General features: G+C 47.9%; 1 protein-coding gene across 10 annotated transcripts in view; it reads right to left on the reverse strand.

The window, feature by feature from the left end:
* GOLGA2 (golgin A2) overlaps nucleotides 1-25,906 on the reverse strand; it is a 375,277-nt gene that overhangs the window by 5,141 nt on the left and 344,230 nt on the right. For all 10 annotated transcript variants that reach the window (XM_086924918.1, XM_086924916.1, XM_086924923.1 and 7 more), the window contains 3 exons: nucleotides 14,766-14,833; nucleotides 14,269-14,371; nucleotides 10,958-11,064 (listed from right to left, as the gene is read on the reverse strand). In XM_086924918.1, the coding sequence (XP_086781044.1) occupies nucleotides 10,958-11,064; nucleotides 14,269-14,371; nucleotides 14,766-14,833 (278 nt within the window). The remainder of the gene's footprint in view (nucleotides 1-10,957; nucleotides 11,065-14,268; nucleotides 14,372-14,765; nucleotides 14,834-25,906) is intronic.

Genomic DNA, 25,906 nt, shown 5'->3' on the forward strand with positions numbered 1-25,906 from the left:
GTCCACAAACCCCAGAGGAATAGCAGAGGTTAAAGCCAGGTGTGACCTTACTCTCTAAAGTGGTAGCTTGTTCGAGCAGTAAGGCAGTACCCGAGGACAGTGTAAAGCATTTGTTGTGCACACTCAGTCAGAAAATGGTCTCACACACTCAAGAACTGAACTCCAGGCCAATTGTTTTTATATCAAAAGATAGTTTTATTTTTAAAATAAACAGGTATCAAAATATAATGTTCTCACTCTGAGTGATGTCAGATGAATACTTTCCAGAAAGGCAATAAACTTTGTAAACACAATAGGTGTAGGGGTTGCAGCAGGCAACACAATTCTAAACACAATTTAGCATGGAGCTCAATGGGTTTTTCTACATAAACGCAGTTGATTCGTTTAGTAAAAACGTTTTGGTTATTGCAATGACTTTTAACCCCTTCGCTGCAGGGGTAATTCCCCCTCTGTGCTAGGGGGGAAGGGGGCACGCACAGCGCTCCCATGCTCATGACGAGCTGAGCTCGTCACAGGTGCATTGGCTCCCATGGAACGCTCAGCACAGCAGGGGAATTCTTCCCGCACCTGAGCGTTCCACGGCCCATGACGAGCTGAGCTCATCATGAGCATGGAAAAGGTTAAGGAATAAAAAGGTTTTTTAAACTGGCAATGTTATTCTATGGCAGGAAATTCAAGTCGCAGGTTAAGTAGGTTATCGTTACTTTTGTAATCCAGAACTGGGCTCCTGGGTCCAGCACTGGAAGTTCTACCTAGGACAGGTAAGTAAATAAGTTTCAGTAGTTGGTAAGATTTTTAAGGAATATTTGTAATTTTCAAAAGTACACACTTAAAAGAATTTTCAGAGAAAAGCAGTCAATGGTTTCCTAAGGGAGAAAGGAAAATGCTACTTACCAGTATGCATCTGTTCTTGGCATGTAGAGCTGCAGAGTCTCACACTGAGCACTAGATCGCCACCTGGTGTTAGATGATTGCAGGTTGTCGTCGTCTTGGAAGAAGTCTTTGTAGTCACGAGATAGGTGACTCCTCCTTCGGACGACAGTGCGCATGGGCATTGGCTCCACCCTTAGAATATTTTTCGCCATGATGGGAAATGATGGAGTTACGAGAAAGAAAAAAGATGTCCACGTGTGTATATCTAATTAAGATGGAACTGGAACAGATACAGTTTCCGGGGAGGGTGAGGGCGTGTGAGACTCTGCAGCTCTACATGCCAAGAACAGATGCATACTGGTAAGTAGCATTTTCCGTTCGAGGCATATGAGCTGCAGATCTCACACTGAGCATACATTATATAGCAGTATCTCCCCTAGCGGTGGTCACCTGTATCTGTTGCAGTAGTTTGAAATAGAGTTTTGAGGACAGCTTTGCCTACTGCTGCTTGGCTTGCACATCCACACAGTAGTGTTTAGTGAAAGTATGTGTTGTAGACCATGTTGCTGCCTTGCATATGTCTTCTAGAGGAATGTTCCCTAAGAAAGCCATACATGCTCCTAGTTTGAGTGTGGAGCGCACCCTAGGAGGAATTGTTAGTGTACGCTTTGCTTTTTTATAGCATATTTGATTGCATTTGACAATCCACCTTGCAACTCCCGCTTAGAGATGGGGTTGCCTTTATGTGGTGGAGAGAAAGCTACAAAATTGTTTCGTTTTGCGGAATGCTTTGGTCTATCAATGTAATAGAGAAGAGCTCTTTTAACGTCTAGGGTGTGTAGAGCTCTTTCTGGGTTTTGGAAAAACACTGGTAACTCTACAGATTGGTTTAAATGAAACGGAGTAATGACTTTTGGAAGGAATTTAGGATTTGTTCTTAGAACCACTTTATTACGGTGTAATTGTAAAAATGGTTCTTGTATAGTGAAAGCTTGAATCTCACTATCTCTCCTAAGAGAGGTAATAGCGATGAGGAAAGCTGTTTTCCATGTGAGGAATTGCAGTTCACATTTGTGTAAAGGTTCAAAAGGGGGTCCCATGAGCCTGGTAGGAACAATGTTTAGGTTCCACTCTGGAGAGGTTGGTAACCTAGGAGGAATAATTATTTTTAATCCTTCCATTAATGCTTTAATAGCAGGCACTCTAAATAAAGACAGATGTCTATTTTTTAAGTATTCTGCAATTGCTGCAGGATGTAGGCGTATAGATGAATATGCCAAGTTACATCTTTGTAAATGTAGAAGATAGCAAATTATATTGTGGATGGAAGCATCTAGGGGATCAATTTGGTTATTGTTGCAGTAAATGGCAAATCTTTTCTATTTAGTAGCATAACAAGCTCCGGTAGTAGGTCTCCTAGCTTCTTTAATGATGTTCATACAGTCTGGTGGTAGGTTAAGGTAACCAAACTCTAAGAATTCAAGAGCCAGATCGCCAGATTCAGTTGGCTTGGATCTGGATGTCTCCATTGTTATGCGTTAGCATGGATGGTGTCGGACGTAGTTTTTGGTGTGGAACTAGGGATAGTTTGAGCAATGTTGTGTACCACTGTTGTCGTGCCCATGTGGGAGCAACTAATATCAGTTTGAGTGACTGTTGTTGTAGCTTGCGTATTTATAGTGGTAGTGGCGGAACTGCGTACGCAAATCTGCCTGACCAGTTCATCCATATCGCATTGCCCTTTGACAACGGGTGTGGAAACCTGGCGGCGAAGGTTGGGGATTTTGCGTTTTCGTGTGTGTCGAACAGATCTATGTCTGGATGACCCCACTTGTGAAAGAATGGTAGAAGCACCTGCGGATGTAGTTCCCATTCGTGAATCTGTTGTGTCTGTCGACCTAACAAATCTGCTATCCGATTGTGAACTCCTGTAAGGTGCTCTGCTAACAGATATATGTTTTGTGGAATGGCCCATCTCCAAATGTTCTGTGCGAGTTGGGACAGTTGTAGAGAGTGTCGCCCCCCTCCCCCCTCTCTGTTTTTGTATGTAATACATGGCTGTCATGTTGTCCGTCCGGATTAAGACAGCTTTGTTTTGTACTTGTACTTGGAAAGTTTTGAGCACTAGGAATATTGCTAGCAGCTACAGGTGGTTGATATGGAGTGCTTTTTGTTTAGTGGTCCATTGTCCTTGAGTTGTATGATTTAGGAGATGGGCTCCCCATCCTGTGAGAGATGTGTCTGCAGTGAGTACTATTTGTGAAACACGTTCGAGGAACGGCCATCCTTTTGTCAGGTTATTATTGTTCCACCACTGCAGAGAGCGATGTGTGCGTCTATCCACCAATACCAGGTCTGTCAGTTGCCCTTGAGTCTGGTTCCACTGTTGTGCTAGACATTCTTGTAACGGACGCATTTGCAGTCTTGCATATGGCACAATAAAAAAGCAAGATGCCATTATGCCTATTAGTCTCATGAACACTCTGGCTGGGAAAGAGTGTTGATGTTGAAATTTTGTGACTAAGGCTTGAATGCTCTGTATCCTTGCTGGACTGGGATAAGCTAGGGCTGTAGACGTTTTTATTGTAGCCCCCAGGTATTGATGTACACGAGAGGGCTGCAGGTGCGCCTTGGTGTAGTTGATTGTAAACTCCAAGTCGTGCAGTGTTTGAATTGTTTGAGATGTGTGTTGGACACACTGATTGAATGACTTGGCTTTTATGAGCCAATCGTCCAGATATGGGAAGATATGTATCTGTTGTCTTCTGAGATGTGCTGCTACTACTGCTAGGCACTTTGTGAACACTCTTGGTGCAGTTGTGACCCCGAATGGAAGGACTTTGAACTGATAAAACTGTCCTTCCAGTACAAACCTCAGATACTTCCTGTGAGAAGGATGTATAGGAATGTGGAAGTAGGCGTCCTTTAGGTCTAGTGTTGTAAGGAAGTCGCTTTGTTGCAGCAAAGGGAGCACTTGTTGTAAAGTGATCATATGAAAATGATCTGAGTGTATATAGCGATTGAGGGGCCCGAGGTCTAGAATTGGTCCTAGTGTCCCTTCCTTTTTGGGTATTAGGAAATACAGTGAGTAAACCTTTGTTCCTTGTTCTTGCAAAGGAACTATTTCTACTGCGTCTTTTTGAAGTAGTCATAGAACTTCTTGTTTGAGCAGCGTAAGATGTTCTGTTGACATTGGACACTGCTTGGGTGGTATATGTGGAGGGGTAGCTGTAAGCTCTAGGCAGTAGCCATACTGGATAATTTGTCTTACCCCCTTGTCTGTTGTGATGGAATTCCAGACAGGTAGGAACTGTGTTAGTCTGCCCCCCACAGGAGTGGAATGCTGTTGGGGGAGCGGAGGAAAGTCACTGTTTTGTGGTGGAAGTGGTTCGATTATTGTTATTCCCCAACCTCTTCCTTTGTTGTTGTTGCCTCTATAGCCTCCTCTAAAATATACTTTACTGGAGGATGTTTGTGTGTTAGATTTGAAGGAAGCTGAATTGTCTGCTCCAGCTTGTTTGGAGCCTCCTCTTTAGAAGGGGTGACGAAAGGAGCCTCTAGCTTTGGTGGATTGCAGAGCTCCCATAGATTTGGCTGTATCGGTGTCCTTTTTCATCTTTTCAAGTGCTGTGTCTACCTCTGGTCCAAACAATTGATGTTGTTTGAATGGCTGATTTAAGATGGTAGTTTGCACTTCCTGCTTTAATCCTGAAATGCGTAGCCACGCATGGCGTCTAAGTAAGAGACTAGTGTTCATAGCTCTAGAAGCAGTGTCGCCTTATATTAGTCAGGTAGATGTTGTAGTAGTGTCTCTAACTGATCAGAGTGAGCCCTGTCATATGTTGCAAGGAGGGCTTGTGTGTTAGCTATACGCCATGTATTGCTAGCCTGAGCATCTATCCTTTTGCCTGAAGCATCTATCACCTTAGATTCTTTATCAGGGGGTGGTGCTTCACCTGATGTCTGTGAGTTTGCCTTTTTCCTAGCATTTGACACGACTAGAGAATCTAAGGGTAGCGGTCCTTTAATGTAGGCAGGATCCCCAGGAGCAGGCCTGTACTTTTTTTCTATTCTTGGCTTTAGAATCCTAGCACGTACAGGATCTTTAAATACTTCTGGAGCATGTTCAATGACCCCTTTAATCATAGGCAGAATTTGAACAGACCTTTGTGATTGTTCGAAAGTGTCTAGTAAGAAGTCTTCCTCTGGCTCACCTGAATGCATGGTGACCCCATGATAGATGGCAGCCCTATTCAGTAAATGTCCAAACCCAATATTGTCTTCTGGGGAAGGTTTGGATGGGTGTGGATGTGGGTCAGGAATATCTGGCACATCCTGTGGGATTGGGTACTCCCAGTCTGGATCATCACTAGGGTAGGGAAAAGGCTCAGCTGGGTCTACCCCTCTCCCCATGATATACTCGTCATCATTTTGAGGTGTATGTGGTGAAGAATGAGGAGGAGAGTGTTCAGGGGAATTTGGAGGTGAAATGTTAAGAGGAAGAGGAGATGAAGGATAGGAGATGTGGCAGAGTCCTCCTTCTTGACAGGCACTGCAGGTGTAGGTGCGGTGTCTGACTTCCTCTTCCTGTGTGGTGTAGTGGATACATGACCTGTCTTTGGATCAATGTAGATCTTTTGTAGAGGATCAGGTTGTAAAAGGTCTTCTCCTTGCGGAACCGCTGCCGGCGCCGATTTTTTCGGTTCCGAGCGTGGTTGCTGCTTGTCTTTAGCCGTAGGAGCTTTTATAGGGTCCTTTGGCGTAGATTTCGGTACCGAAGGTATTGTCTTCGGAGTCGAATGCTGTTTCTAGGGCTTAAGCGCATCGGAATCAGGCCTTGACTGTTTAGGTAACGAAGATATTGATTTCGGAGTGGAAGCTGGTTTCGTCGGCTTCGAAAGCAGGCTTCATAGTTTTTTCTTTAGAAGTCGACAGTTTCGGAACTGGGGCTTCTTCCGGTCTCAGTGCCGAGGGGGCTGGAGGGATCGGAGCTACCGGAAGGCTTGAGTATTTTCTTCGGAGCCGTGCTCGATGGCGGGGCTTTTGAAGTGTTTTTTCGGTCGCGATTAGGCCCTGGAGGCGGAGTGTTGACCTTTGTCTTCAATTTAGGTGCTGGGTATTGGGCAGAGGCAGTAGTACTCACGCATTGACCCGATGGTATGGAGTCATCGGAGTCCTCTGCCCCGGATACGATTTGGAGATCTTCTGAATCTTCTTCTGGAACGAGCGGAGGTTCTTCATCGAAGATATCCACCGGTTCCGGAGCCGATCTCTGCATGTCGTGTCGACGGGCTCTCCGATCTCGAATCGTCTTTTTTGATCGAAAGGATGCACAGGCTGTACAGCATGACTCGTCGTGTTCTGGCGATAAGCACAGGTTACAGACCTCGTGATGGTCACTGTGTGGAAACTTTGCTCCACACTCTGGGCATCTTTTGAATGGCGTTCTTTCCATGAGTTGTAGGCCTCGCGGCGAGGATAGGCCCAACGGCCCACGTCGACGACCGGAATCGAACAGATTAAGTCGAGTCAATGTTTGTTGATATCAGAAGTTGTTTGCAAAGTTTTTTCGTGTCGAACTACCCTTAAAGGTAGATTTCAAACCGGAGCGGAAAAGTTACATCCGAACCCAGTGGAGGAAAAAAACTATCTGAGGATAGAGCCGATGCCCATGCGCACTGTCGTCCAAAGGAGGAGTCCCCTATCTCGTGGCTACAAAGACTTCTTCCAAAACGACAACAACATGCAATCATCCGAGCCCAACACAAGGTAGCGATCTAATGCTCAGTGTTAGATCTGCAGCTCATATGCCTCGAACATTCAGTTATGGGTAAGTATGGTTAAAATTACTTTTGCAGGTCAGAACTGGGCTGAAAGGTACAGTACTGGCTCCTCTGCTGATTCCAGGTGAGTATTTCAAAATGTGTTAATTGGGTGATTTTATGGGAATATTTCAGAGTTTCAAAACTTCACACGTAGACGATTTTTCGAGTCAAACCAGTCAATGTTATCCTAAGGCAGGAAAGTGAGTTATCGGTTTCCAGGTGAGTACTCGACTGGTAAAGTTAAGGTTCTGAGCATAGACTCAGGGGTCTCCCAGGGTCAGGTTGGTTCAGTTGGTACACCCTCAGTGGCACAGGGGCAGCCAGGTGCAGAGGTAGTTAGGCCCAATGTTATCCAGTGCGAGGCAGGGGGCCTTCGGTTGGTGGCTGCTAGCTAGCAGGCTATGCAACTTTGGGAGCTGGGCTCCTGGTCACTTGCTCAAGGCAAGTGGGGAAGTAGGTTAGGACACAGGGTGCACGGCCTGAGGCACTCGGATGGCTGGGTGCAGGGTGCTTTTGAGCCGTTGGGCGCTCAATGTTATCCAATGGGAAAGGTTAAAAGGGAACAAAGGCTGCAGGCTCAGGGACGGTGATTCTTCAGGTGCGACCACCACTTCAAGAGGTAAGTTAAAATCTTGGAGCAGAGGTAGGTAACCCAAAGGAAGGCACAGGGGGTCGCAGGGTGCCGGATGCTGGGGTGTCTTTGGGCATCGGGAAATCTTACCCTCGGCTGGTCGCGGTTGGGGGGTTCCTGGTTCTGAGGCTGCAGGGGTAGTCTGGGTCGTCGAGGAGGGTCTTTGGACACTGGACTTCGGGTCCCAGTTGCTGGGGGGACGTCCTCGTGGTCTTGGATCACACTGGCTCGGCGGGTGCAGAGTGGGCAGGCCCTGAGCTTCCTGGCTGGCACCAGGTGGGTTGTTGAAGCAGAGCCTCTGCTTATGGGAGTCCCAGTCTTCAAGAGGGTCAAGGTAGGCAGGTCCTCTGGATGTCCCAAGGTTGCTGTCCGCAGGAGTCGCTGGCTTAAAGCAGGAGCAGGTTCCAGGGTCGACAGGCCGGTAGGGCTGGGGCCAAGTCAGTAGGTGTCGTCATGTTAGCAGCTGCACGGTGGGTCTTCTTCTTGATCTTCTTTTCTTATCAGGATCTGAGGAAGGAAGGTTCAGGGAGCCCTTAAATACTGAATTTAGGGTCGTTACAGGTAGGGCAAGGGCAGGGACCAATAGGTCCCCGTCCTGGGCTGGGTACACCCCCTAGCCTGCTTCTCTCCTGTGGGAGGGGGGCAGGAGCCTAGCTGTGATTGGGCAGGGCCCCCATCTTCAAGGTGGCCAAAGCCCGTGGTCGTGCTTCACCTCGCCTCCCCCACCGGAGGGGTGGGGTTGGCACAGGCTGGCACACCCCCCTTCCTGATGTAGGTTTTCCCGCCAGTCTTTCCGCCAGAGTGGGGGTCAGAACTGGTGGGGGCCAGTTGCTGGGTACAGCAAATGGTCTGGAGAAGCTCATAGAGGCGACAGGCCTTTGAAGCTTCCCCCTGCACATCCTGGGGGAGGAGACATAGCACCTCGCCCAGGATGTGTATTGTTGCAGGCCCAGGAGAACGGGGGCTCTCCACCCAGGGGTCCAGCAACATGTCTGCTGTGGGGCAGCCCAGGCAGCCTCTCAGTCCAGACGTGGATTGCAGGTCTAGGGTTCAGGGGGCATCTCTGAGATGCCCTCGGGTGGATTTTAAATTAAATCCCACACTGGCATCGTGCTGAGAAGTTTGATATCAAACTTCTCAGTCTTCACCGAAGCCATTATGGTGCTGTGGAGTTCGTAATGACGACCTCCCAGCACCATATACTCTTAATGGCAAGACTGGACTTACAGTGCCCAGTAATGTCCCTGGGCACTGTAGGGGCACAGAACTCATGCACCTGTGCCCACACCACTGGCATAGGGCACCCAGCTTGCAGGGTGACTGAGGTATGCCAGGGCAGTGAGTTTGTGGGCATGGCACACAGGGATGTGTGCCACGTCGACTGTTTAGTTCTGCACTTAGACACTCAGCCTGCAAAGGCAGTGTGTGGGTGTCAAGGTACAGGGCCCCTAAGGGTGGCACAATAAGTGCTGCAGTCCTTTGGTGTCTTCTCTGGTCACCATGCCTAGGGTACCTAGGGTACCATTAACTAGGGACAGACAGGTGGCCACAGATGCCAATTGGGTTTTAGTTCCAATACAGTTTTAGGAAGGGACACAGGCCCTGTGTACCTGGTTGGCAGGAGCCCAGGGCACACTCAGTCAAAGCACAGCAGCAGTTCAGAAAAAATTGGGGGCATACCAAGGCAAGAAAGATGGCACTTTCTCACAAGAGGCAACTAACAACAATTAGGGAATGGGGTGTTCCTGCCAAGGAGATGACAATATTCACTGCTGCAGCACATTAGCCAGTGGAGTTGCAAGTACAAAGGCACTTCCAGGTCATAAGCAGGGGAGACAGTACAAAATCCAGAATTTGGAAAATATGGTCCCTCGGACCAGCCCTTGGTGTATTTAACTAGATGCTCAAGAGAATGCTCCCTCCCAAACTTTCTCGCATAATGTGCTACCTATTCCATCTCGTAAGATTCTCAGACGTTATCAAGACTGCTTGGGTGCCAGTCACCGAGTCACAGTAAGATTTAAGTGGCACTCCATTGTAGTTTACAATAATCTTGGTTACCAAATCTCCTGTAGTAAAAAAAATCTTAAGAAACAAGAAGTAGCTACCATGCGCCGAGAACAATGTTGCATAATTCACTCAAAGTTCTGTGAGCAGATTCAGAGCACTCCTTTCTACATAACATCAGTCATCCTGAAAGCGACTGCTTCATAACAGCTACACTCTTTGAAGCACTGCCCTTGGTGGCGATCAGATCTGGACGCATAGAGCCTTATGGAGCCCTGACTGTGCAGCTTCTCCTGCACCTTAAATGCACTGTTTCGGTGCCACAGTTGCTGCCCGCAGGCAACCAGTGTTAAGGAGCAGGGACCTGATATCAACACCAAGGGCAAGTCTTATGGGGCATTCAAGTAAGGCAGGAGGAAAGCAATTCACCCATCACTTCAACACGATGAAACCACCGTCAGATTACCAAACACTTGGCATCTGGCAACAGTTTACGGCAAAATGAACAGCAAAATAGAGTACTTTAGACTTGAAGGCTTAACTGGATGCAGATGTTTCTGATACCCACCATCTACAGAAGCTGCACTGCCCACACTTACAGTGATGCTCAATGCTCTTCTGTCTACCATCCACCATTGCTCTAGGCATGTTGTGATCAGAAAGCCTTTTAGCATCAGTACGGAATCTACAGTGACCAGGAATAGGGGCTGCATTCCAACTATCCACAGAATTAAACCGGTCTCAAAGAGGAAGTGTTCTCATGGGGATAAAGGCTTGCTGGCATGTGCCTCTTGAACACAGCCGCCTAAAGAACAGACACACTTGTGAGGTACGCAGACAGGGACCACACAGGCCGTACTATTCACTCAGTACATGTTAAACCGATGCTCCACACAAACATAGCTTCCATTAGGAGTAAAGCAAGGCACCGAGGTTATGGGGTGGACGAACCTTCCAGCTACGAGAGCTAGTAAGGGGCCTTCCAACAAGGGTACAAAAAAAGTCTTGCATCCCTGGACTGCATATCACTGCCCCCAGCAGTCACCACAGAGCCTGGGACGGGGAGCCACCTGCAAGCACAGAGGGTTTAGACTTCCAGCAATCAGCACAGTAAATAGATAAAGCATCTCCAGCGGACTTAGGTGACCAAGGATTTCATTGTGGGTGAAAACAGGTATGTGACACAAAAGGAAAGAGTGGCACAGCTTTTCCCAGGTGTCCTGAACACTTTTGTCTCAAGAGGTTGTATCAACATATTAAAGCCCAGCCATCCCTGTAAAAATTAAGTGCCTCTCACGGCAAATGTGACTCACTCAAAAGACATCTAGCGGTTATGAAGCAGGACTCCTTGTGCCCCACGTCAAGCGTGGCTATAGATGAGCCACAGTGCAAAGTTACAGCCAAGAACTGCTGTTCCCTTCCCGAAAAGAGCAGACTGGGGAGATTTCAGATTACTTTTCCGTGTTCCAACCTCGTTATCTTCCTTCCCTCTAATACCACATTCCCCAAGCTTTCATCTTGTGTCACATTCTCACAGTAAGAATACATACAGCCTCTCGTGCGCCCTGCCCTTGGTGCGTTCCTCCACAGCTGCTAGGAAATCAGAGAACTACTGCAGTACCTTCATCTCCTCCTTGTCCTGGGACAGCCGACTGATGTACTCCTCCTTTTCGCGATGACGCTGCTTCAGGATGGCCCGCTGACTCTGATACAGAGCGATGTACTCCCCTACACCAAAGACAAGTCAGGGAGGGAACGGTTACAGGTGGGAGGAAATACACTGGAAGTGCAAACATCATTTGCATGGACGTAGGGGCTAACCAGGAATAGAGCATGTGGGGGCTCAAGACAGATGAGGAGAGAACTGGCTGTCCGAGGGGGGTGGAAGGAGGAGACATACACATACCTGAGAAGATGTCTCACATTCGAATAGGGGTCCAATAAGATAATGTTAGGGGGTGAGAAAAGGGTTTGGAGAGAGGTTGCAAAATGCATTATCCTGAGCGTAGGAGGAGAGTACGCTTTAATGATATCACCAGGGGGGGGGGGGACGACGGTGGGGAGGCACTTCAGGGGAGCAGGCTACTTAAAATCCTTGCAGATGCTGGGAGTCAAACTACAGATGTAGAGAGGGGCTGTGGCAGGAGTGATCTGTGCTCAGCTTTGTTTAGGGTCCAGTACAAAACTTTCCATAAGGTGAGGAGAGGGAATCTTGGCCAACATGCACAAGGATTGGATGAGTGCCATAGCAAGCTTAAAGTGAACTGCTAGGAAGCGTACCAGTCGGGGAGCAAACTGGGTAGTGTAGAAAACAGGGTTCAGGAGAAAAGGGGGCAGTGAGAAGCAAACTGGATTGAGGGACAAACACCACATTTGGAGGAGATGGGACAAACAGCATGTACGGAGGAAGACAAGCAAAGAAGACGGAATGGTTTGGAGGTGTTGAAACTATTGCATCCATGGAGCAAACAACCGGTCAAACTAAGGAGAAGGAGACCATACATTAAGAGGAGAAGCAGCAGCAAAAAGAATGTCTGCGGGAGGAAGAGCAAACAGGGAGGACGAACAAGCTGCACGAATGAAGGAGTAGCAAATGCCACATCAATGGAAAGTTGAGTAAACAACACATCCAGGAGAGGAGAACAAGTGAACAACAAATCTGGGGAGAAGGAGAAGGAGTAAAGAACACATACAAGACAGACACAACATCAGGAAGCAGAAAGAAAAAACAGTCCGTCCAGACGAGGGCAATAAACACCATATCAGGGGAATGAGAAAACCATACATTCAGGGGGAGGGGCAAAGCGCACCCCTAGATTAAGAACATACAAAAGGAAGGGCAAACCAGGCATACGGGGGGGAGTAGAGGCAAACAAGCAGTGCAGGGGAAGAGGAGCTAGGAAGGCGTCGGGGAGAAACAAATAAGAACCACAGAAAATGGAGCAAAGACTATGTATGGGGGAAGAGCACAGTCCAATCTAGGGGTGAGATAACGCCTAGTCAAGGGTAGTAGGGAGGAGGAAACACCACATAATGACGACAGACCATCTCAAGGAGCAGACACGCGCTATGAACGAGCGCACTAAGCACACTTAGAGCAGAAAGCTACTGCTGTTGGGAACCCAATGCAGTCAGTCACTTACAGAGAAATGAACTCCCAGTTTAGCAGTTCAAAACCTAGCTGCTTGCTTTGCAACAACGGAAGACATTGAAAGACGATAACATCTGCAAGGACAGTAATGAAAGCTGAACCCTTATATATTTGAGGAAAAGGTGGGGGCTCGGAAGGAGAAGACAAGTCATTTCCCTTTGGTAATATTCCTTCTGGTGGTTACTCTAACAGCAGATTCCTCAGTTGCGAATACTTCTCATGAACCTGATAAGATTCAGAAATCTTTGGCCAGCAATGCTGTTGTGAGCTGCGCAGCTCCATGATCACTCCAGACTGCCCTGAAAGTGACAGAGCGGAGTCACTTATGAGTCGCCCTGTGTGCTAACACACAAGCTACTTACCTTTTGGCAAGGATCTTTCTGGTGGAGAGACTATTTATTTGCAAACTCCTCACTTTTTGAATACTTCAAGCATCAAACTGTATCCAGAAACGTTTTTGTAGTACATCTGCGTGCCAGTAGGCGGTGCCATATGGCTCTGAACGTATGCCTATAAAGGAGCCACTCCAGCACGCTGGCATTCATTGCTCTTGAGGTTGTCGATGCTCCCAGACACAGAGCCACAAGAGCAAATGTGTTGTGACCAGTGTGCAGATCCGTAGAGTTGGGATCTTATTATTGGTGAACCTGACCGTCCAAACAATAGAGCTTAGAGAAAGTATGGAGAGACGCCCAACAGGGTCGCCTGGGAAAATGCCCAGGACAGGAACTCTGTGTGCCCGTGCAGTGGTAGCAGCTTTGGCCCGGATAGAATGAGCACACAGTCCTTCCTGAGGCTTCTTTTTGGATAATGCGTAGTTGATCTTGATAAGATCCTTGGGGCTCGAAGGCATGCCAGATGGAGCTGGAAGCATGCCAAATATCTGCAGCACGGCCTTCTTAAAGATGCCAGTTTGCTGCAGCTTTGCTGATTGTTCTGAACGTTTGGGGCACACTGGGACCAGCATTGGAATCTGCTCCGCAACCGGAGATCTGGAAGAAGAACAGCTCACATTACGACAGCCTTGTGCTTTCTCTTTGGATATAGAGTGGTGGGATAGGAGTCAAGTCTTGCTTCACTTTCTTGTGCTTGCATTGGACTTTAATTTTGTCTTACCGGAAGACTTCGACTGCCAAGCTGGCCTCTTGCAAGAGCGAGTCTGCACCTTCGACTTGGAGAGGGCGTTACCTGACCAATTTATGTGTTTTGCATTGTATAACTTTGTTTCTCAGTCACGGATTGTCTTCAGATCTGAGTCATGTCAGGAGCCCAACACCAGAGAGACACCTTGTGTGGGTCTGAGACTGACATTTGTTTTTTAACAATCGCAGCAATATTTGAAACTTGTAGTCTTAGGAAGACACAGCAGTCGCTAGCACACTGAATTTCTGTTTTAAGAGTCATCAAAAGGCCGATAAAATTTGGAGGGTAATTCTGGATCTGTGTCGGAAGGCACAAAAAGAAACTGCTATCAGCACGCAAGGGTGGCTCTTATATTTGACTTGCTCCATCACTTCCAAGGAGGTGTGGAGTCAAAGCAAAGTTAAAGCGAAGCTGCATGGCGTCACTTGCATAAGGAGGACAGCCCAAATCGAGATGTGCAAACCTAAGTCTGGGTTGTAAGCACCAGGGAAAAAGTACGAGGCATAGCTATGCACAATGTGGGTAGCATTCATAATGCTCTACATATTTGAAGTCGAAAGGAGGTGCAGGGCATGCAGCAGGGGCGCGTCCGAGTCAAGCAACAATCCTTCAGCTTTGCTTCTAAGCTTCATGCTCACCGATGGTGTCAGTCTCTCCTGAAAGCTGTATGCAGCGGTGCTCCAGCTCTTCCACGCGGTCCTTTAAATCTGCCTTTTCCTGCATCAGGTCTCTAAAGCGCAGCTGTGAAGACAGAATACACTCCGTTAGCCCAATCACACAGCTTGAGGAACTTTGTCAACAAATGATCATGTTGGGGCAGGGACAAAGTTTAATTCTCCTGGTGTCCCAAACATTCAGGAGCTTCAAGCACACTACAATTCCAGACGTGACATCTGACGCCTCCACTCCACTCCCACTCCCACTCACTATTCCCACTCACCATTCCAACCTGAAGTTATTCACATGAGCATTTTTACAGCTTCAACCTCACTGCAAGGGCAGAAGAGTACTGAACAATTAATCAGAACCTTAAGTAAAAACAGTAGTCCGCGTGTGCAGTACCTTAAAAAAGAATGTCTGCAGGAAGATATAAACATGTCCGTGATCAATGCACCTTTTGTATGAGATTATTTACCTGTAGCTTGTCCATTGCAGTCTTCAAGGCTTCGTGGACCTCCACGGGCACAGTGCCACCATCCACCCCTAAGAAAAAGGCCAGAGAGTCACATGCTAAATGGTCACACTTGCATAAACCCCAGAAACACAAGGATCAATAAACAGAAACTTTCAGAAGCACTGGTGACTTGAGTCATTCTACAAGACACAAGCAAGGGGATAAAATCCAGATAAAGGATGACTCCAGGGAGAGGGGTAAGAAATGCGTTACTTACCTGTAACTGCAGTTATCCAGTATTGGTGTCTTTCATAGATTCACGGAGTATGAGAAAAAGGGGGTGTACCCAGAACAAGTCACTGGGACCTGGGTTGTATTAATGCTAAGAGAGAAGGGGTCCCAGTTGAAGGAAAATGATTATATACAAATGACAGTAAATACAAAAACAATAAATGCGTCTACAATGTTTTATTCACATTATAGAACAAACCAAGGATATAGTATCCAACATTATCATTTTGAAGAGGTTGAATAGTGCCCCTGGAGGTAAGGAGGAAGTGATATGGTGAGGGTAGTGCAGGTAGGGAATAGTGACAATACAAATTACCAAGAATACGGATATCAATCACCTCAACTCATTCCTTTTTTAGGACAACGTCCAGGACCATGGCGACCTCCGAGAGGGAGAGGCAACTATACGACCAGAGGCCAAGCACGCGGCCAAACCCAGAATACCAACAATTGGGAATCAGGACGCGGCCAAGCCCAGAAACAGGTCCATTTCCAACAAGAGCAACATGGCGAAAGAGTCACGCGCAACAAGACGTACCGATGGTAACTGATTCATCTACTACTAATCCGGTAGTGAACATCTCTAAATACTCTCTCAATGAACATGAGCAACGCGCACTCAGCAAAGGATTATCCTATGTCCCCACCAACAGACCAGATCCATTCACTGTACGTACCGAACTTTTCAAATTTTTCAGAAAAATCAGGTTAAAATATTTCTTCAGGAACGCTGGACCATACATCAACCCATCTTATACTGGCTTCATGATTCCTTCCACCTTTGTTCCGCCCTCATGCACCATGTCTAATAAAATTCTTGCATATGAAGCGGTGGTATGGAGAGATGTCAACAGCATATTACTTGAAAAAACTTTTACCAAATACAACACCAGCGAGGTCGAGAAAGCTGCTCTCCAAGCACTGGCCAATAACACGCAGGTTGTCATCAAACCAGCAGATAAGGGTGGGGCGATTGTCATCCAAGACGTTTCGATATACGAATCTGAAATCAAACGACAATTGACGGACGGGATCAGCTATCAAAAACTCAGATCTGATCCATCCCAGGCGATAGCTCGGGAAATTTTAGAACTAACCCAACATGGTTTTGATCAAGGTTTCCTGTCCAAGAATGAATTCGAATATCTTAACCAACAACATCCCCGTCTAGCTACCATCTACACACTCCCAAAGATCCATAAGAATATGGTGGACCCACCTGGATGTCCGATCGTTTCAGGGTGTGGATCCATACTCGAACCTCTTGGCAGATATATCGACTTCTTTCTTAAACCTCTGGCCGAAGCAACGCAGACATATCTGAGGGACACCTTGCAGACAATCAACATTGTTGAAAATTTACCATTTGACCCACTTACTCAAATTCTTGCTACATGTGATGTAGTATCTCTCTACACCTGTATCGCTCAAGAGGAAGCCTTAGTGGTCATTACCAGATGTCTACAAAAAAGACCAGCACCAATGCAAGTTCCCACTGAATTCATCACAGACTTGCTCCGGATAGCAATGACAAATTTTTTTTTCATGTTCCAGAATGAATTCTTCCTACAGACCCAAGGAGTGGCGATTGGTGCTCCTTTCGCCCCTGATGTAGCTATCCTCTATATGGCAGCATTTGAGGACAGCACTGTACTCAATACCCAGAATCCCTTCAGAGATCATCTACACCTCTGGGTACATTATATTGACGATATTCTCCTAATCTGGAATGGCGAATCAACAATATTGTCAACGTTCCACACGTGGCTTAACCATCAGCTACCCCACCTACAATTCACTCTTAAGTCTGACAACAAAACAATTGATTTTCTTGACATTACTATATATGAAGATCAAGGGCGTCTTCTAACCACACTCTATAGGAAATCTACAGAGAGAAATTCTTTACTCCAATACAATAGTCACCACCCTCGGGCACTACGGGACAATCTTCCTTTCAGACAGTTCCTGCGTGTCCGCAGGAACTACTCCAATAAAGAACATTACCTACAACAATCTGAGGAACTGTCCAACTGCTTACAACTACGTGGATATCCTAGGAGACTGGTCACCAAAGCTCGCAAAAGAGCCTGGTTCTACCCCCGTGAGGAACTTCTGAAACAAAAAGACTACCACCAATCAACCAGACCGCATAGTCTGTGTCACCACCTTCTCTACCAAGAGCATTAAAATCAAACACACTGTCAATCACCATTGGAAACTCATTTCCGACGACCTGAACCATCCAGGTAATCCCCTCCACGCTTTCAAGAAAGCTAAGAGTGTTAAAGACTATGTAGTACGTTCCCTTCTTCCCACCCAGCAGGAACCAACTATAAGATCGCTATGGAATCTCCAGCCAGTTATTGGTCACTTTAGATGCGGCCATTGCAAGGCCTGTGATACTACTATCCAGACCAAAGAATTCCAGCACAATGAAGCCAAAGTACAACTCAAGACACTGACGAACTGTAACACCTCGAACGTTATCTATGCCATCGTGTGCCTATGTAATCTCATTTAAATTGGGCAGACACAACAGAAAGCCAAGATGCGCATTCTGCAGCATATGAGCAGAATCAGGTGTGAAGTAACAGGTGCACCCTTGGTCGAACATTTCAGATCAGCTGCCCATTCCCCTGAGAGTCTCAAATGGGTTATTCTTGAAAAAAGCCAATCTAGGACCCCGGGGTGGGAATATCACCACTATTCTGAACATCCGTGAGCTCAAATGGATGTTTTTCTTTAATTCTATACAATCAGGTCTCAATGAACATGATAGTTCATTTTCCCAGCTAACCACCTTACCCTGATATTCTGTATAGCAATAGACTCTGATCACACTGATCCATAATATGTGAATGACAACCAACTGTTTTCATCGGGTCTTTACTGTCATGTGACAGGTACACCTGTGATCCTGCTCTCCTCATTATGTACAGTATATCACATGATAACTAATTGTTGTATTATATTTCAAACACCCATGAAAATGTAGTATGGCCTTTACCATCATGTGATAGGTACGCCATCACTCTGCAATTGATATGTATTGCATCTTATGGAATATGATCATAATTAATCAGATTTATGTTGGTATACCAAATAGGCTAACAACACAGGTAAGACATATTGTCTTATTATCATGTCCTTGCCCCATCAGCATCACTATACCTCTTGTCATTTATTCCTAATTGTACTTCTGCCCGGTATGTTGGTTATTTCCAGCACGGTCATTGCCTCTAATTAGCCTTATTGCCCTTCTTGAATTACCAACACTATGTGGCCTTCGTTGGTTGCCAGTTCCTCCCTTTAATAATTTCCAATCTATGGTAGATCTGGCCGCATCATTAATTTTATTTATTTAAATTTTTGATGTCGGGCCGTAATTCCTATCCAGTCTGGTTTATATTAAAACCTTCCCCGAGCCACTAGATGCATTTCATTTCATGTAGTCTATCTACTAGCTCCATTGTAATCACGTGCTTTGGTTGCTGGGGTTACGGACATATCAAGAAATGCTGCCTTCACTCGCGAGGTTGCCGCATAGACGCCGGTCCCATCGCGGAACGGTAAGCAAATTCACCATACGGCGGTTGAATTCCGACCCACGCCTGAATCACCTACTTTATTTGGAGCGCAACACTAACAGCGTTGCTCTGCTCTTTTGTCCCCTTTAGTGCACGATACCCGACAAATGCGGAGCTTCGTGCCTACTACGGGGACGTTTTCTACTTCTTGGATTGATACCTGGTAAGCCACTTCTGCCTGCTCATGTCTCCTGGCAGCAAGTTTTTCTAGCGCAATCAGTGATTTTATTTTCTTGTTGTCTAGATGCGTCGAGTGAATCCCATTGTCCAGCGTCCCCGGGTCAATCTTCTTATCTTGCCATAATGCCAATATTTACAAGTTAACTGTGAGTCTTTTTGACTTAATTTAATGCACCCATTGTAGATCGTGTCACTTGTTTCCTTTATTAAAGACTCATACATTGTTCACATTTTCCGCAGGACACACCGGTCTAATTGCGGATTTCCCTGATTTTGATTATCGGACATAAGGCACCGATTTAATAGGTATGCCTTCAATATGGTGTGTTTATTTTCATTTTTAATCATGCAATTACGGCACTTTTTAAGTAGATAATATCAATAGGTTGCTAGTCCCCCTTTGTCCTGATGAAGACTAATACTGTTCTGATCATTGACCGTTTTACGTATATTCAAAATTGAATTGTGGATATTTCAGATATACATCTTTTTTTATTGTCACTATTCCCTACCTGCACTACCCTCACCATATCACTTCCTCCTTACCTCCAGGGGCACTATTCAACCTCTTCAAAATGATAATGTTGGATACTATATCCTTGGTTTGTTCTATAATGTGAATAAAACATTGTAGACGCATTTATTGTACTCGTATTTACTGTCATTTGTATATAATCATTTTCCTTCAACTGGGACCCCTTCTCTCTAAGCTTTCATAGATTCACATGCCTGAATCATTCCCCGTCGTCGAGACGGGAGCCTCCGGTATATAAAAAAGTAATGTCCTATAGACATACATAGAGAAAAATAGGCCTAAGGATCCCACCTAAGTGGCCTATCCACTTCCTTTTGTAAAAAGGACCAAACTAGAGTAGGCCCGAGGGTCCCACCTTAGTGGCCTATCTATGTCTTTTGTAAAAAGGACCAAAGTAAAGAAACCAACCAATCAGCTACCACCTCCTTCTAGAACCTTCCTGTCAGGAGCCTAGGTCTCTCAGATTTTCGTACGCACCAAGCTAGGTAGGCGTAAACTTGTTAGAGAGATTGGTGAGTCCTTCCAGGGGAGGTGGGAGGGTGCATGTGAATCTATGAAAGACACCAATACTGGATAACTGCAGTTACAGGTAAGTAACGCATTTCTTATCCAGTATTTGAGTGTCTTTCATAGATTCACATGCCTGAATCAGAGTAGCAAGCAATATATTCTGCACATTTTTGATGGAACATCATATATGAGTCTGTAGATAATACATATCACGCGACTGCAAACCACCAAAATGCATTGTCATAAATATTAGTAAAAGAATGTGCATACCAGTAAAGGATGGAGGGATGTCGGAAGGCTCACCTCACTGGAATAGATGGCGAAGCACTGCTTGGCCCACTGCTGCATCCTTCATCAGCTCAGTATCCAGGCAGTAGTGCCTGGTGAAGGTATGCGGTGACTTCCAGGTCGCCGCTCTGCAGATGTCCAATACCGGCACTCCAGCAAACAGTGCCGCAGACGTGGACATAGCTCTTGTCGAATTGGCTTTGACTCTTGAGTCCAAAGGTCGTCCGGCCTTGTCATGGCAAAAGGTGATCGCCGAGGAAATCCACCTTGAAATGCTTTGTTTTGACAGGGGCATGCCTTTCCGTGGTCTAATAAAGGCAACAAAGAGTGGAGATGATTTTCGGAAGTGTTTTGTCTTGTCAATGTAGAATTTAAGACATCTCTTCAGACGAATGTAGAGTTCTCTCTGCCACAGTGGTAGGATTTGGAAAGAATGACCTTAGGACCACTGGTTCGTTGAGGTGGAAGTCTGAAGGGACTTTCGGAATAAACCGAGGATTAGTTCTTAAGATCATTCTGTCCTCTCTGAACTGAATAAATGGATCTTGAATTGAGAGAGCCTGCAACTCGCTGACCCTTCTAGCAGAAGTCAGAGCCAGGAGGAGGGCCGTTTTCCATGAGATAAATTTGATGTCTGCCCTATGGATGGGTTCAAAGGGGTACTTCATTAATTGGTGAAGGACCACATTGAGGTGCCACCACGGGGGGGGGGGGGGGGGGGGGGGATCAGCCTTGGTCGTGGGAAGGATCTGTATAGACCTTTAAGGAATTGATTTATAAGTCTGTCCACCCACAGGGATGGACCCTTAGGAGTCCTGGTGAATCTTGAGATCGCCGCAGATGCACTTTAATGGATGCGTGTGCAAGGCCCGATTATGCCAGATGTAAGTATGGTAGCAGCTGTTGTGGAGTGATTGGCATTGGCATTGTGGCATACTTGTATAGCGCAACCTGTCACCACAAAGGGCATCCTGGCGCTTAACCCGTACTCAGTTAGAAGCAATAGCTCAGCCTATCCTGGGAAAAAGATAAGTTTTTAGAGCCTTTCTGAAAGGAAGAAAATCTCCGAGGCTTCTCAAGGATAAAGGCAGAGAGTTCCAGAGTTTGGATGCCGCTACTCTAAAGGAGCGGCCCCCCATCCTCACTCTCTGGAATCGCGGGACTACCAGTAGCCTGGATGACGAGGAGCGTAAAGCTCTAGCTGGACAATACCAGGCAAACATTCGCCGCAAGGGAATGGGGCCCAGATCATGAACAGCCCTAAACACAATACACGCTGCTTTGTATCGCACTCGTAGATGAACTGGCAGCCAATGGAGTTCTCGCAGTGCTGCCGTGGAAGAGCTGTGGTAGGGGCGAGAAAGGGCGAGTTTGGCAGCAATATTTTGCACCCTTTGCAGCTTGCCCAGAAGTGTTACCGGGGCCTCCAGAAGTAGTGCGTTACAATAGTCAAGTCGACTTAGGATGGTACAACGCACTACTTCTGGTCTGGCTTGCGCAGGGAGGAGAGGAAGGACCTTACGCAGCATGCGGATCAGCATCATACATGTTGAAGAAATCTTATTCACATGTAGATCCAGCTGCAGGTTGGGCCCAAAAGTGACGCCCAAATTGCGAGCAGATTGTGCCGCAGACACTGTCTCAGAGAAGGACGGAGGCCAAAAGTCCATTGGTAAATCGCGAGGAACCCGATCCGCGGAACAGTGTAAGACCTCCGTCTTCGTTCCGTTGAACTGTAGCGAGTTCAACCGGAGCCATTCCGCTGTCGCCTGCATGCACCGGTGAAAGGTCTCCAATGAGACTGCGTCCTGTCCCTCCAGAGAAAAGACCAGCTGGGTATCATCCGCATAATTAAATGCGGAGATACCAAAGGTTTTGATTAGCTGGACTAAGGGGCGGAGGTAGACATTAAAGAGTATGGGGCTGATGGCCGAGCCCTGAGGTACTCCTTGTCCCACTCTCCGCTCCTCTGAACTGAAGGGGGGTAACGAGACCCGTTGCTGACGGCAGTCCAAATAGGAGATTAACCAGTCCCTAGCTTTGTCACTGACCCCGCACTCCTCCAGCCTAGAAATCAAGGTGGGATGGCTGACCGTGTCGAACGCGGCCGACATGTCGAGCAACACCAGAAATGCTGCCCGACCGCTGTCGACTCGCGCCCGCAGATTGTCTAGCACGGTCACCAACGCAGATTCCGTCCCATGCGCTGGGCGGAAGCCAAATTGCGTCTCATCCAGCCAGCTGTTCTCTTCTAGAAAACTGGACAGAGCGCGGGTGACCAACTTTTCCATAATTTTAACCGGAAAAGGAAGCAGGGAGATTGGCCGGTAGTTAGAGAGGCAGGCAGGGTCGAGCGTAGGTTTTTTTAACAGCGGGGATACCACTGCCTTCTTCCAGCAACTTGGGACGGTAGCTGTCTCAAATGACTGACAGCAAATAGCGTGCAGGGGTTGGAAAAGGTCCTCTTGAAACACTTTCCATAGTCTTGGAGGGAGAGGATCCAAAGGCGAACCCGAAGAGATCGTCAAGGCTAAGTCGCCGAACTCCTTCAGGGATGGAAGGGGGAAACTACTCAGCAAGGGTCGACTGGCCTCGCTCGCCGGAGCTCCCAAACTGAGAGTCGGCTCCAAGGAAGGAGAAAAGGGACCCCTCTGCTGGGGTCGACTGGCTGCGATCTCCGGAGCTCCCAAGCAGAGGGCCTGATCCAAAGAGGAGACAGAGGGGCCACTCAGCAGGGGTCGACTGGCCTCGCTCGCCGGAGCTCCCAAACTGAGAGTCTGCTCCAAGGATGAAGAAAAAGGACTCCTCTGTTGGGGTCGACTGGCTACGATCACCGGAGCTCCCAAGCAGAGGGCCTGATCCAGAGTGGAGACAGAGGGGCCGCTTAGCTGGGGTCGACTGGCCTCGCTCGCCGGAGCTCCCAAACTAAGAGTCGGCTCCAAGGAAGGAAAAAAGGGACCCCTCTGCTGGGGTCGACTGGCTACGATCACCGGAGCTCCCAAGCAGAGGGCCTGATCCAGAGTGGAGACAGAGGGGCCGCTTAGCTGGGGTCGACTGGCCTCGCTCGCCGGAGCTCCCAGACTAAGAGTCGGCTCCGCCGGAGAAAGAGGAAGGCTACCCTGCTGGGGTCGACTGGCTACAATTGCCGGAGCTCCCAAGCAGGGAGCCGAATCGGGGGCCGCGAGGGGAAAGCAGTTCAGCAGGGGTCGACTGGCTGCAGTCGCCGGAGCTCCCAAGCTGAGGGCCTGATCCAAAACAAAAAGAGGAGGGTTATGGAAATGAGTGATGTGGAAAGGGTGCAGGCCACACACCAGGAGCAAAACCGTTTCCATTTTGATGAGTAAGTTTTATTAGTGCTGTTCGCTCTAGCTTTTGCAAGGATGTCTCTGCACTCCTGCGGGATGTTTATGTGGCTGAATTCCCGGTACTCAGGAGCCAAGCAGACAATTTTAGAGAGCTCAGATTCAGGTGGTGTACCTGTCCTTGGGACATTGCGAGTAGAGCTGGGTGTTGACGCAGGCGAATAGGTGGCTGGACAGAGAGGCGGTGAAGGTCCGTGAACCAGTGCTGCCTCGGCCAGAATGGGGCGATCAGAATCAGAGTGCAGGGCTCCGACTTCATCTTCCTGAGAACCCTGGGTATCAGTGGGAATGGCGGAAAGGCGTACGCAAAGATGTTGCACCATGCGATGGAAAAAGCATTTCCGAGGGTTCCTGGTTGGTGATGTCTGCTTGCGAAGCTTGGGCATTTGGCGTTGTTTCTCTTGGCAAAGAGGTCTATTCGCGGAGTTCCCCATTCCGCGAAGAGGTGTTCCAGCACTTCCATGTCCAGTTCCCATTCGTGGGATCGAGTTCCCTGTCTGCTCAGAGCATCCGCCAAGACGTTGTCCTTGCCCGGGACATACTCTGCTTTCAGCGTTATCCCGTGTTCCACAAGCCAGTTCCAGACCCTTTGCGATTCGCGAGATAGTGAGAGCGATCGCGTCCCCCCCTGCTTGTTTAGGTAGTGCATCGTCTAGGTGTTGTCTGTTCTGACGAGCACTGGGGAGTTTTGAATGCGTTGCAGGAAGGCTTGTAAAGCTAGGAAGACCTCTCTTAACTCCAATAGGTTGATGTGGAGCCGGGTTTCCTGTTCTGTCCACTTGCCATTGATCTGGAGTTCTTGGAGCACCGCTCCCCAGCCTTCTAGGGATGCGTCCATTGTTATCACATGTGGCTCCGCGGGAAGCAGGAACGGCAGTCCCTGTGACAGTTGTTTGAACGATCTCCACCACTGTAAGTGGTTGACCATGTTTCGAGTGACTCTTATGCGGTCCTCGAATGATCCTGTACTTTGTGTCCATTGGTTCGTCAGCTCCTCCTGGAGTGGGCGCATTTTGAGGCGGCAGTAGGGTATGAGCATGATACATGAGGACATCATGCCGAGGAGGGACTTGAAGGTTCGGACCGGTAAAGTCTTCCTTGATGCCACTGACGTGGCCAGGGAGATGAGTTTGGCCTTCCTTTCCTGGGAAGGAAAAGCCTCTGCACTTTCCGTGTCCAGTGTCGCCTCAAGAAATGTAATGGCCCAGAAAGGGCATGGATGACAACAACCACCAGGCACTGGTCCTCCTCGATCTTTCCGCCGCCTTTGACACGGTGGACCATACCATCCTACTCACCCGTGTCAAGGCGGCTGGCATCGGGGGATCAGCCCTTGTCTGGCTCTCCTCCTTTCTGAGGGACCGCACCCAGGCGGTCCGTCTAGGCGACTTCACCTCCACTCCCCTCCCTGTCACTTGTGGTGTTCCCCAGGGTTCCTCTCTCTCCCCTCTTCTCTTCAACCTTTATATCTTTCCTCTCATCTTTGCTCTCCAGCAGTTGGAGGTCACCGTCTTTAACTACGCGGATGACCTCCAGCTCATCTTTGATCTGTCCCCCTCTTCTCTCTCGGTCTCCAATTTCCAGTCTACTATGACATTCATCAGGGACTGGATGAATCACAACCACCTTAAACTGAACCCTGATAAAACTGAGCTGGTTCTCACTGGTGGTTCGTCCAGTCCCTGGAACTCTCTTTTCTGGCCCCCCTCTCTTGGCCCTGCACCCTCCCCCTCCACCACTGTTAAAACACTGGGTGTAAAAATGAACAATCAGCTCACTCTTCACTCTCACATCAGCTCCGTGGTCTCCTCCTGTTTCCTCACTCTTCGAACTATCCGCTCTGTCTCCCGTTTCTTCACCCCTCAGGCCCTCAAGACCATCATGGCCGCCCTGGTAATCTCGCGTTTGGACTACGCCAACGCTCTTTTCCATGGCATCCCTGCCTATAGTTTGCGTAGACTCCAAGCCATCCAGAACCAGGCGGCCAGACTGATATTTGGCCTCCCACGTTATCACCACTCCACCCCCCTCCTAAAGAAACTCCACTGGCTCCCCGTGAAACAACGTTCCCTCTTCAAAATCGGGTGCATGGTTTTCCAGGCCCGTCAGGGCACTGCCCCTGCTTTCATCACTTCACTTATCAAACCCTACGTCCCCGCAAGAAATCTCCGGTCCTCCTCCAAGTCCCTTCTCCTGATCCCCCGTTTCTCGCGCAAAAAATGGGGTGGATCCAATTTCTCTACTCTGGCCCCTTCCTTTTGGAACTCTCTCCCTGATAACCTCCGCTCCGCAACTCAGTACCTTTCTTTCCGTGGAGACTTGAAAACTTTCCTATTTAGCCAGGCTTTCCCCGCCTAAATTTTCTCCCCGGTCTTCCTTCCCCTCAGCCACTGAACCTTCAGCGCC

Source organism: Lissotriton vulgaris, chromosome 5, assembly GCF_964263255.1.
Source record: "Lissotriton vulgaris chromosome 5, aLisVul1.2, whole genome shotgun sequence".
In the NCBI taxonomy this organism is placed as follows: domain Eukaryota; kingdom Metazoa; phylum Chordata; class Amphibia; order Caudata; family Salamandridae; genus Lissotriton; species Lissotriton vulgaris.